This window comes from Helicoverpa zea, chromosome 2 (genome assembly GCF_022581195.2).
Source record: "Helicoverpa zea isolate HzStark_Cry1AcR chromosome 2, ilHelZeax1.1, whole genome shotgun sequence".
NCBI lineage: Eukaryota > Metazoa > Arthropoda > Insecta > Lepidoptera > Noctuidae > Helicoverpa > Helicoverpa zea.
The window spans coordinates 14,443,206-14,456,293 of NC_061453.1; the positions used below are offsets into that span (position 1 = coordinate 14,443,206).

The following is a 13,088-nucleotide window of genomic DNA, read 5'->3' on the forward strand; positions in this document are numbered from 1 at the left end:
TATTCAATCTCGCTCAATCTCATCGCGGCTTCGTATTAGCGGCGGTGGCAACTCTCTAATAATGTTGGGAATTTCAATCGCTTCTTGATACTATTTATTATATTCCTTTTCATATAAAATAAATACCGTACATTTTAAAAGCCTTTCCGATATCTTCTCTCATTATGTAGTATTGGTCAAAATATTTCACTTGCCAAGTTAATTCAAAATAAAGAATCTTATAACGAAGTATTATGTGCGGGACGGACGTAACTCAGAAGCAGGTACTATGGGGTGGCTTCGAGACGTTGACGCCCCGTCGGTCGCTGGTTCTTGGACGTCTGGGCGAGTGGACTGTATTTACGATGTGGCGAGAAACAGGAATTTCAGAAACAAGAATACGTTTAGACGGGTTTTAGGCTCTCTGCTACTATAGGTTCAGGGATGCCGGTGAAATAATAAGTCTTCATATATTTTTCAGGAGTCTTGAAGGGACGAGCTTCGACGCACTTACCATACTACAATTACACTATTTACTTTTCACTATTTACTTGTTACACTATCAAAAATCTATACCGATGACTACGATTGTACGGCGGCGCTTGCGCACCGAATGAGCTCGAAACTTTACCGTGACGAGCACCTCGATTTCTCGTCCCTCCGACCAACCTCAGTTTTATTGACCTTTCAATTTAACAGCAGTATTACAAACAATTGGTACATGATATCATTACAGGACACCTAGCGTCAGACGCCCCATGAAGTGCGCTACTGAACTATACTATACACACCCTGCATACCTTCAGGGCTGAAATACTATAACCGAATAACTATAAAAAACTATGTGAAATCGGCCCTTATGTGAAGATTATCTCGAGATAAAAAACAAACTATGGGGGGTATCTCGATACGAAAGGCAGTGTGTGTTAGGGCATTTCATGGGCTATCTGGCGATAGTAATCCTAACAATGTGACCTAAGCCCTAGTATTGTTAATTTGCATGTGAAATGAAAGTCAAAACACAGACATTATTTATTGCTCTATAACTTAAACTATTAACAATATTTCTATAAATTAAGTTATTTTGTATACAATGAAACCTAGGCTTTCAGTTAAACACTATTTCACTAATGAAAGTCTAGGATTTTTACTATCGAGAAATGTTTACATAGGTAAATCAGGCCTTAAACGGCAGAACTATTAGGTTTATTATACAATATTATGTAGGTTAAGGTTACCGCTACAAGACTATTACAATTTGGTATCAAAAAACGCTATAATTTACAAATTAAATCACTATCAAAATCTGAACACAATTCTATAACAATTTAGAAGGAGGGTGCACGTGAAAAACATACCTTGGCGCGGCTCACGGCACTTTTTGCTCATTACCCTCATCACAAAATTGTTAGAGTATAAATAGTTACGCGCATACACGAACACTCAGGCATTATGATTTTGCACTCGCGGCGCACTGATGCGTCTGTCGCGAACATCTCTCCCGCCGTGCGGCAGAGCGTAGGCACTATCACTTTCACTTTCACTATCACTATTTAGTCTATTAAACGATGAATGATGACACGATGACACGATGTAGGGACTCGAAGCGTTGACCCGTAGCGATGACTCGTAGCTCTGGCTCGCAGCGATGCCGCATCTCCGGTGAGCGACGGCGCAGTGATAGCGCTAGGGCGCCGCGACGCCGGTGATGCCGCACTGCCCGGTTACTTAGGCAGCGGCACGAGTTTCTTCGTCGGACGCTTTAGTATGCCACCTGCGGTGCGCACGTCAGCGGTCCGAACTTCACCATCAGCGCCCGGGTAGACGGCCACGACCCGGCCTCGCGGCCAGGTGTTGCGAGGCAGGTTGCCGTCGGCGATGAGGACGGGGTCGCCCAGCTGCAGCGCGGGGCCGCGGGCGTGCGGCTCCCGCCGGTATTGGAGCTCGGGCAGGTACTCGCGCACCCAGCGGCGCCAGAACATGTCGGCGAGTATCTGGGCGCGCCGCCAGTGCTTCTTGCTGTCGATGTCTCGCTCGTCGAACGTGCCGGGGCTCGGCAGGCGTGCCGAGCCGCCCAGCAGGAAATGGTTCGGTGTGATGGACTCGTCGTCGTCGCCGCTCACAGATACGTGGGTGAGCGGCCGGCTGTTGACGACGTACTCGACCTCGCAGAGCAGCGTCGCGAGGACCTCCTCGCGTGGGTGGCGCTCGTGCAGCGTGGCGCCTAGCGCGGTCTTAACGCACCGCACTAAGCGCTCCCAGGCGCCTCCCATGAAAGGCGCGGAAGGCGTGATGAAGCGCCAGGCGATGCCGCGTCGGCTGGCCTCCTCCTGGCAGGCCTCACGCAGCTCACGGTCAGCACCGTGCATGTTGGTGCCGTTGTCGGAGTAGATTTCGGTGGGACAGCCGCGTCGCGCTGCGAACCTGCGCAGCGCCAACACAGCTGAGTCCGCGCTGAGGCTGTGCGCGATCTCGAGGTGAACTGCCCTTGTTGTGAGACACGTGAACAGCGCCACGTATCGCTTATGATGCTGACGACCGACGGTGACTGACAGCGGGCCGAAATAATCAAGCCCGGTGTATGTGAACGGCCTGCGGTGATGAGCTAGGCGTGTCTTCGGGTGGTCGCCGGTTGCCGGCGTCGGCGCGCGCGCGCGACGTATGCGGCAGTGCAGGCAGCGCGCGATGACTTGCTTGACTGTCGGGCGCAGGCGCACAATCCAGTAGTGCTGTCTGACCTCATTCACGACGAGCTCGGTGCCGCTGTGTTGTAGGCTACGGTGTGTCCAATCTATATATAGCTGTGTAATACGGTGATCGCCGTCTAACACAGGTGGACTCTTCACGCTTTTAGCGACTTTGTCTACAGCAGCTATGCGGCTTCGCAGTACTATAACTCCGTCGTTTAGTTCTATGCGCAGCGGGTACAGCCGGCTACTACTTGCGACTGTTTTGTTGCTCTCGAGACTGGCTATTTCTTGTTTAAAGGCTTCTTGTTGCACCACACGAACTAACAGCTTCTCTGCTCTTTGAATGTATGTCGCGTCCAATATAATAAACTTGCATGTGTATATTTGGGCGCGCGCAGCTTCGGCGGGCGCGCGGGGCGCTCGCACCGCTCTCGACCAATCAGGATCGTTTTCTTTGTTTTTTTTTGTTCGTTTGTAGAACGTTTTTTCTGTATGTTGTTTTTTACACAACGCTATAAACTGTAGTACTCTGGCTGTGGCGCGCAGCAATCGCTCCCACCTTGAAAATCGAGCGGGTTCGGGAACGACGTCTATGAGGTTTGCTGCGGCCGCTTGTATGAGCGTGACTGTTTTCTCCTCGCCTGTCGGTTGACTGTTAGCTGGTGACTCGGTCGGCCATGTCGATGGGTCGTCGTAGAGGAACTTAGGGCCGCGGTACCACTCGTGGTCGGTGTGAAAGTGCGTCGGGACGTCGCGGGTGGCGGCGTCGGCTATGTTGCTTTTTGTAGGCACCCAGCGCCACTCTTCGACTCTGCTATTTTCCTCTATGGCGGCCAATCGATGTGCGACGAATGGCTTGTCTATGTTTTCCTCGGCGCTATTCAGTTGATTGACGTAGTGCACCTGCTGTTCCTGCGTCTTAGTGCGGGCACCGTGCAGCACCCAGCCCAAAGGAGTTAACGATGCTATCGGCTGATGCTGGGGCCCTCTTCTTATATCTGTTGCTAGGAGCAGATGCCAGTTGTCTTGCCCGATGATAATCTTCGGCGTCCCTGCGTTGTACGTCAGCTGATCTGCCAGGTCGAACAGGTGCTTGCAGTCAGCGATGTCATCCTTGCTGATTGACTGCGGCGACAGGTGCAGGCGTGGTATGGTGCGCGCCCTGAAGGGTATCTTCTTCCTATGGCAGGTCGATAGCGTGAGATCAACTCTCTTCGACGTGGGCGTGTCGATAGTCACGTCGCTGATGGCGCCTATTTTCATCGGCTCGACTGGTCCCTCTGCACCGATCATGTCTGCTAGCTCTTCGTCAATCAGTGACACGGTTGAGCCGTCATCCAGCAGTGCGTAGGTGCGCACTTCTCCCGCCGGTCCGGACAGTTGCACCGGAACAATTTTCAGGAACGCTTGATTTGTGTGGTTGCGTGAACTTGCGACTATTTCTTGCGCTTCTTGTGCAACTTCAGTAGTGCTCGCCTTCTTCTTATAGTGAAGCAGATGATGGTGTGATGCTGTGCAGCCCTCGATTCCACATCTCTTCTTCTGACATCTGTGTCCGTGCTGACGATGGCGGAGGCAGCGGAAGCACATGTTGTGTTGCTTGGCTAGTTCCCACTTCTTGTCCGCAGAAGCCTTCACGAACTTGTGGCAGTCTAGCGATCGGTGTCCATCCATCTCGCAGATGCGGCACTTCGATGCGGGCTTCTTGTCTATAGTGGTGTGTGTTCTCTGCGTCACACGTCTAAGTCCAGTAGCTTCACTGATGTTTTCAGGCGGTGCAAACGCGCTGCAGTAGCGAGCTTGTTCGGTGATGAAGTCGCTGAAGAGACCCAAGTCCGGCGTTGACTGGTACTTCTCAGTATATGTCTTGTACCACTGTACACGTAGCGAGTTCGGCAGCTTCTCTGTGAGGATGCGCATAAGCTCGGCGTTCATGAGGTAGTGTTCCTTTTTCAGCGCTCGCAGTGTGACGATGCCACTTCGTACACGGCTGGCGAAAGTGCAGATGTCCTTCGGTGCTTCTCCGCAGCGTGGCAGCCCGCGCAGTCTGTCTGTCTCCGCTTGCGCTATTGAGTCGGGGCGGCCAAACTGAAGCTCCAACTCCTTCATGATGTCATCTGGCCTGGCGTTGCCGATAAGCTCGGAACTAACTGTGTCAAGCGCTCTTCCTCGCAGGCTTCTTCTCAGCCTCGCCGTATTTTCCACATCGTTGAAATATGGTCGCGTTGTCTCATAGATGGCGCGGAACGATAGCCATTCTGTATGCAATCCACTAAAGTTCGGCAGCGTCATGATGACTTTCGATGCAGCAGGGTTGTGGTACACCGGTTTCTCTTCGCTTCTATTGCCGGCTAGCGATGCGATGGCGGAGGTGAGTTCCGTGATAAACGGACGGAGCCCTTCACCCCCTGCGGTATCTTCAACTGGTTTCTTCATTGATGAAAGGGCTTCAGTATCGATGGTCTTCGAGGGGGGGGGCTCTGGTTTGTCCAGGGTACCCGGCAGTCTATGTCCTCCCTCGGCGGCGGCGTCTCTTCCAGGAGCAGTACTTATTCCACGCAGGACCGGATTCACTATAACCGCGGAGGGGGGGGGCTCGGGCAGGTCCAGGGTATCTGGTGGTCTATGTCCTCCCTCAGCGGCGGCGTCCTGCGGGTCTGGTTCCGGAGCTTCCTCCAACCAGGAACGGATGTACTCTTCATTGGAATTTCTATCGTCCATATAATCGTCGTCCGATTCTTCCTCGGCCCTCTGAAGTGCTATTTGCGCTAGCTCCAACTTAATCTTCAATAAGTCTTCACGCGCATTTCTAATTTTTCTATTTGATGCCGTCGATCTGTGCGACGGTGCCTTAAGTTCGGTACGGGCGTCAACCCGGGTAGTCAACGGTACAGCTCGGTTGTATGTCTTGTCGCAAGCCTTCAGTGTTCCTCCTGAACTATATTCTTCAGCACTGGTTCCAGGCGGCCTCAGTGATGACGACGCTTCAGTCTGCATCAACGACGACGGCGCTGGTCGCTCTTCACCCCCTCGCGGGGTAGGGGGGCGCGGTCGGTCTTCACCCCCCCGCGGGGCAGGGGGGCAGGGCGGCGCCTCACTTCCCCTCACAGCTGCGGGGCAGGGTAGGTCTTCACCCCCCCTCGGGGGAGGGGGGGGCTGCTCACTCCCCTCGGTGGTGGTTGGAGAGAACGGCGGCTGGTCGTGCACGATGGGGGGTGTGCGGCGGCCCGGTCTGGCGTCGATGATCCAGGCTTGAGCGGCTCTTCCTTGCGATCTTGTCACAGGCATACTTGCTGTTTACAACTCTTCAGTATCTTCAGCTGAAGTTCCTGGCTCGCTTCCCAGGCGATCCGGGTCGCAAGGACCAAACAGATGTGCGGGACGGACGTAACTCAGAAGCAGGTACTATGGGGTGGCTTCGAGACGTTGACGCCCCGTCGGTCGCTGGTTCTTGGACGTCTGGGCGAGTGGACTGTATTTACGATGTGGCGAGAAACAGGAATTTCAGAAACAAGAATACGTTTAGACGGGTTTTAGGCTCTCTGCTACTATAGGTTCAGGGATGCCGGTGAAATAATAAGTCTTCATATATTTTTCAGGAGTCTTGAAGGGACGAGCTTCGACGCACTTACCATACTACAATTACACTATTTACTTTTCACTATTTACTTGTTACACTATCAAAAATCTATACCGATGACTACGATTGTACGGCGGCGCTTGCGCACCGAATGAGCTCGAAACTTTACCGTGACGAGCACCTCGATTTCTCGTCCCTCCGACCAACCTCAGTTTTATTGACCTTTCAATTTAACAGCAGTATTACAAACAATTGGTACATGATATCATTACAGGACACCTAGCGTCAGACGCCCCATGAAGTGCGCTACTGAACTATACTATACACACCCTGCATACCTTCAGGGCTGAAATACTATAACCGAATAACTATAAAAAACTATGTGAAATCGGCCCTTATGTGAAGATTATCTCGAGATAAAAAACAAACTATGGGGGGTATCTCGATACGAAAGGCAGTGTGTGTTAGGGCATTTCATGGGCTATCTGGCGATAGTAATCCTAACAATGTGACCTAAGCCCTAGTATTGTTAATTTGCATGTGAAATGAAAGTCAAAACACAGACATTATTTATTGCTCTATAACTTAAACTATTAACAATATTTCTATAAATTAAGTTATTTTGTATACAATGAAACCTAGGCTTTCAGTTAAACACTATTTCACTAATGAAAGTCTAGGATTTTTACTATCGAGAAATGTTTACATAGGTAAATCAGGCCTTAAACGGCAGAACTATTAGGTTTATTATACAATATTATGTAGGTTAAGGTTACCGCTACAAGACTATTACAATTTGGTATCAAAAAACGCTATAATTTACAAATTAAATCACTATCAAAATCTGAACACAATTCTATAACAATTTAGAAGGAGGGTGCACGTGAAAAACATACCTTGGCGCGGCTCACGGCACTTTTTGCTCATTACCCTCATCACAAAATTGTTAGAGTATAAATAGTTACGCGCATACACGAACACTCAGGCATTATGATTTTGCACTCGCGGCGCACTGATGCGTCTGTCGCGAACATATTATGAACATAAAATTAAATTATTTTCAGTTATCAATCTGATTAATAATTCAGCTACACACAGGAGCAATGTGCGAGCAGTGAATTGAGATCATGTTTTTCCTATGTTACAAAAACAATGATATACTGACCAGAGTAATTATCGCTCCGATTGTCCCCGAACAGTTTGACATGTGGAGACACACAAATTCAGGCCCAATCACTTGATAAACTGCTTACAATTTGCGAAAAACAATCGAGGAACGAAACAAAAACTTACAACCACATAAAACACTTACCTAAGTTAAGACAGTTGTACCTCTGAGTTCAAATGTGGTTCTTAGAATTCCACTAATAAGAAAACGATGAAAGTGCAGGCTGGCCGGGGAGAGATCTGCATCGGTAGCCCTAATGCGGAGTCATTAAGCAAGTCGTGTCCTGTCGCGGGAACACCCGGGAGGCGGTACTACTGCTGCCCGGGAGACGACCACAGGCAAAGAAGATTCAGAAGGTTAAGTGTGTGATTTTGTCATTTAATTATGCGCAAGCATTAAGACATAGAGGATATAGTGAAAGAGGACAACCAAAGTAACTATGGATGTCAGAAGTGACGATATGGCTTAAAAAAATGTTACTCGTCAAATAAAGTCACAAAGAGAAGTATGGAAGAAGAAAACGAATAAATATTGAGATAAGTACAGAATCATTATGCTAAATTATTTTAACCAAACTTAACCTTTCCATCAATGGTTCTCAAATACAATATGTTCATCATCCTCCGAGCCTTTTCCCAACTATGTTGGGGTCGGCTTCCAATCTAACCGGATGTAGCTGAGTACCAGTGCTTTACAAGGAGCGACTGCCCTATCTGACCGCCTCAACCCAGCTACCCAGGCAACCCAATACCCACGGTTAGACTGGTGTCAGACTTACTGGCTTCTGGCTACCCGTACGTAACGACTGCCAAGGATGTTCAGTGACAGCCGGGACCTACAGTTTAACGTACAAAATGTTGCTCAATATCAAAATTTGTAAGCTCAAATACAAAATGGTATTAGGTTTAAAGTACACAAATCAATAATTTTTTCTAAAATGGTTTAATTAGGCAGAGTTCATTTGGCATTTCTAGAGCACAAAGCAGCACAATATAAGAATTAGAACCAAACATTGTTGTTCATGTTAATCCTTCTGTTTTATGCTGTAATGTGGTTTAGCTCGGTGGAAGTTGATCTCACCGCACATTAATCCTTGCCAAGGACAAGACACGGCTTGAATCTTACGGTTTTTCACAAAGCTGTGACCAAACTCACTGGCTAAGGTTTTATTCTCAACTGTTTACTGTGATTTTGTTGTAACATGTTTAAATGAATTAATAACATCAGGTGAGATCATATTCGTAAGAAATTATCAAAAGTTAAGTGTGTGATTTATTTACTTTTTTCTTCATAAAGAAATCACGAAAGATTTGATACATAAACTATTCAATAATCGTTTGCCACGAAATCACGCCATATTTTTACGATTGGAACCCAAGAACGGAAAATGGTGGGGTAATTGCTTTACAAAACATTTGTAAATAAAAATTGCCATACTCTCCTTTGTAACGACTGAATTAAAAAACATTATTTACCTGCTTACATTTTCAAGAAGACATAGTTCAAAACTTAAGCAGCAATGTTCATTAACCTGCAGACTGAACAGATCATACATTAGACAGTACTTAGATCTACTCGTACTCGCAGGTTTCGGAATGCAGGCACGTGGCAGCAATCGTCTAACTTCTGACATTACTGGACCAACTGGAATTGACTTCGATGTTACTCTAACTTCCCATGCGACTCTAACTTTAGCTGCATCGGTAGTGGGTGCAATTTTTGTTCTCTGTTTTTGGATATGATGTTGAATATACCTGTTTTCATTCTGCCTCGATAATATTATAAAGGCTTTACAAATATGGTGTGCTAGAGAAATCACCAATGCTTACTTTTCAAAAAAGTACTTCTAGCACAGAAATAGCGTTAGACTAACGTTAGGTCGGCTCTAAAATAATTACTTTTGACAGTTTTTTTGCTTTGGCTATGGTTTTTTCAATAAAGCTCGAGGGATCATATTCTGCACAATATTTGTTTACTACTACTAAGTACTACGTCTTCGCCTCGCTTATATTGGGCAGATATTCCAAGTACAAAAACGCCAATATTTCACATAAGAAAAAGAGGGACAACGCATCGCACATTCGCCTGACACCAAAAGGCTATAAAAGCTATCACTCATTGTCTGAATGCATGTTTTATTTATCGTCGCCATTAGATCCCAGATATATGGGGTCCCAGATATAGGGGGAACGGGTTGGGTTGATTTTTATTGTTGGTCCATGGTGGTTTTAAGGGTTAAGTGGTGATGTATAGCAGGGTTCAACACGGTTGGATAACCGTGAGAGTTTTGTCACATGTCCAAAACTTAGTAAAGTTTGATGCAAACCTTTTTAAGAGATTTATGGGGTCTTTTTTGCGGTTCGTATGTTTTGCGTCTTGGAAGAACAATAAAAGGGGCAAGTCTTGTACATTATAAAATACTTTTGTTACAAAAGTATTTTAAACCCACTTATAAGGAGCCATTTATTCCTGAACAAGCATCATGTATCAGTATTCTTATAGGGACTTAATGATGAAAACACTCTAAAATCCCATCTGGATGGCTGGATCGGGTCTTATCAATCCTTGGCATAATGATCATCGTAATATTGGCATGCATCGTACTGTTGATATAGCTTTTAAATCATTATTTTATACATGACAGCTCATCATTAGATATAATCAAAACAAACGTTTGAGATTGCAACCAATAAAAAAAATAACAACGTAAATATCGGAAAATGGTAAAGTTTTGCAACGTAAAAGCCCATTTCTTTTCCAAACAAGTAACAGGTAACTCCATGGGATGGGTCGTGAATACAAATATTGAATGTTCGGTATTCTGGACGGTGGCTGCGTTAATTTGTGCGGGATTCCCATTAATGATCGGGAAGTTTGATGACGTAGTGCGTTGACCTGGACAATTTATACATGCGTAGTGCAAACATTACGGTCAAGTTAAACATTGGTGTGTTTTAAAGGTGATATGTTTGAAACTACTAAACTGAATGATATGACTTATTCTAAAGAGTGGAATTCAAATGATTTCTGCTACTCTTTTGTCATTATTTTTGGATCAGAAATTAGGGTGTGTGATACAATTTTGTATGTGATTAAGCGATTTTCAATCAAAATGCCTGGCCTATTCCCTATTATGAAAAGGTCGGCGTCCAGTCTAGTATTTTGAGTCCAGTCTTTTACAGGGTTCTATATGTATAAAGCGACTGCCTATCTGACGTCCTCAACCCAATTTCGGTAAGTAACAGAACTGCATCACCAACATAAACACAACCTAATCGAGGTCACAGCAAAACCCCATAAAAATGTGTGTAGAGTAACAAAGCGGGCTATTACGTCACCCAATTGTTGGTTCACAAAGGGGAATCGGTTTTTTTTAATTAATTTCTGTGGCAACCTTCACGCGCGTCACTGGGGATACGACAGCAATTGATCGACTATGCGAAGATGATTGATCGTGCAATAATGCGTACATGAAAAGTTTGGGAACCATTTTGTAGGGACGGGTCGGTATGCGATGTAAGTATAGGGTGCGATTTTGGGTGCGTTTAAGACTTGGTTGAAGAATGTGTTTTAGGTACTGTAAGGGCGTACTGGCTAGGGATTGCTGAAAAAAAAAAAACATTTAAACTTTCCTCACTTCATCAGGCTTAAGCTCGGAGTAATCCGGAGTAAGACTTAACTTCTAGGTATTGTGTTCTAGAAAGTCTCACTTGAAGGTTTATATACCTATGTTGTTTCTGAACATCTATATCTATGGACAACACTAATAAACAATGGGTATGATTTAAGCTGTCACCAATTTAATTCATTTTGTGTTTCTTAAATAATAGGGTTTGCCCTCAAAATAGTAGATTTGTCACCAAAATGTAGTCACCAAACAATATAAAATCAAGTCCACAATAAATTACCGAAAATCATGGAGATATGGGGTCAAGTACCAAATAGATGGTTTTGTATGTATTATAATAGGTTTGTCCTAATAGTATTTAAGCAAACTAATTTAAAGAGATCACCAATAAATCATATATTATATCACTAGAAAATTTCATCAGCATCATCCTCCGAGCCTTTTTCCCAATCATGTTGGGGTCGGCTTCCAGTCTAACCGGATTCAGCTGAGTACCAGTGCTTTACAAGAAGCGACTGCCTATCTGACCTCCTCAACCCAGTTACCCGGGCAACCCGATACCCCTTGGTTAGACTGGTGTCAGACTTACTGGCTTCTGACTACCCGTAACGACTGCCAAGAATGTTCAATCACTAGAAAATTTCATGAAGGTCTAAAAATGTAGGGTGGTCGTCATCATCCTTTCAACCAAAGAGTCTACTACTTAACTGGCCATGTGCCTCCCCTAAGGGTCTTAATTTCCACAGGTAGTATAAATATATTTTAATTAAATTTCTAGCTGAATAGTAAATAAAACACTTAATTAAAGTCAAAATAATCAATATTTATTGTTAAAAATAACAATCACTGAATAATCAGCGCTGGTTTGGATTTTGAAGGGCGCCCCCTTTTTCTTTTCTGGCCGATGAGTAAATTTTTTGCTTTCTTCAACCCATTCGTTGAGGCCCGAAAGCGCGCCAATTTGTCTCCCTTCCCTTTGTACATATTTTCATTAAAATTATAAACTGATGTATTAAATTGGTAACGAATACATTATTTTAATAACTGAACGAAATAAAATGTAACTACTGTATTGGTGACAAAATAACAAATAAAAAGGAGTCGCAGTCAGGGATCGATTAATCGATTTATTTGGTGACAGATCTACCATTTTGAGCACCAAGCTATTATTTAAGTAATAAAACTATTATTATTAGAACGAAGTTTATATTCATGTAATGCACTACAATTTTATTGCTAATCCATCTCATTTTTTACACATTATATTAACAATAATATGGTAATTTATAACTGGGAACACTCTTTGTTTATCTGAGAACGAAAATATTTCGTGGCGATAGGTCTATTTATTAGGTGATACAACTTGATGACAAATATAAATTTTGGTGAAAAAAAATATAGTTCCCATAAACAATTAAGCATTTAAAAGCGATTTTCGTTGTGTATCATATAATAAAATCGGACTACAAGTTAGCTGTAATAAACAAAAGAAAAAAAGCGAGTGAACTGGACTACACAAGGTGTATAAAATATAAGTAGCAGGAACAAAACTTTTGAACTTGAAAATAAATATTGCTTATTTGAATTGTGTCCGAAGTTCTTGGGGAAACTTTTGATGTGATAATGTTTGTCCTGTCAAGCGAGCTTTAAAAGTACTCCAAAACTTTGCCTTACAAAAATAAGGCACATTATCTTCAATGGCTACGAAAACAAAGTTTTTTGAATGTACGCTCTAGATAAATTCTATTGCGTAAATGAAATCAAAATAATTTATTAGACTGTTTGTTAAACTGAAAAAATTCAAGAAAATAAAAATACAATTAAATGTGCGTTTTTCGTCTATAAAACTAGTCGCCTCATTAATTATTTATTTCGTTTAAAATCACAAGACACCTGAAAATACATTAAGGCCCAAATCAGTATTCAAAGGGTGCTCCCAGACCTCTATTCTATCGAATTAATCTGAGGTCGTCTAGGTCTCGAAATTTAATCTGTTTACAAACAATTTAATTCACGATGTTGGAAAATAAAAGAAAAATAGCA

The 13,088-nt window shown here is 44.3% G+C and overlaps 1 protein-coding gene across 2 annotated transcripts; it reads right to left on the reverse strand.

Moving 5' to 3' along the window:
- Positions 1-252: 252 nt before the first annotated feature.
- LOC124640974 lies at positions 253-7,278 on the reverse strand. Of its 2 annotated transcripts, none has more exons than XR_006985617.1 (2): positions 494-7,278; positions 253-333 (listed from the first exon to the last, which is right to left on the reverse strand). XR_006985617.1 is itself a non-coding variant. In XM_047178975.1 (2 exons), the coding sequence occupies exon 2, from the start codon at positions 5,955-5,957 to the stop codon at positions 1,704-1,706; it is 4,254 nt and encodes a 1,417-aa protein (XP_047034931.1). In that variant the 5' UTR covers positions 5,958-6,141; positions 6,302-7,278; the 3' UTR covers positions 451-1,703. The 2 variants fall into 2 exon arrangements, 1 of the variants encoding a protein (XP_047034931.1); XM_047178975.1 differs by lacking the exon at positions 253-333 and having other exon boundaries at positions 451-6,141; positions 6,302-7,278.
- Between the last annotated feature and the right edge of the window lie 5,810 nt (positions 7,279-13,088).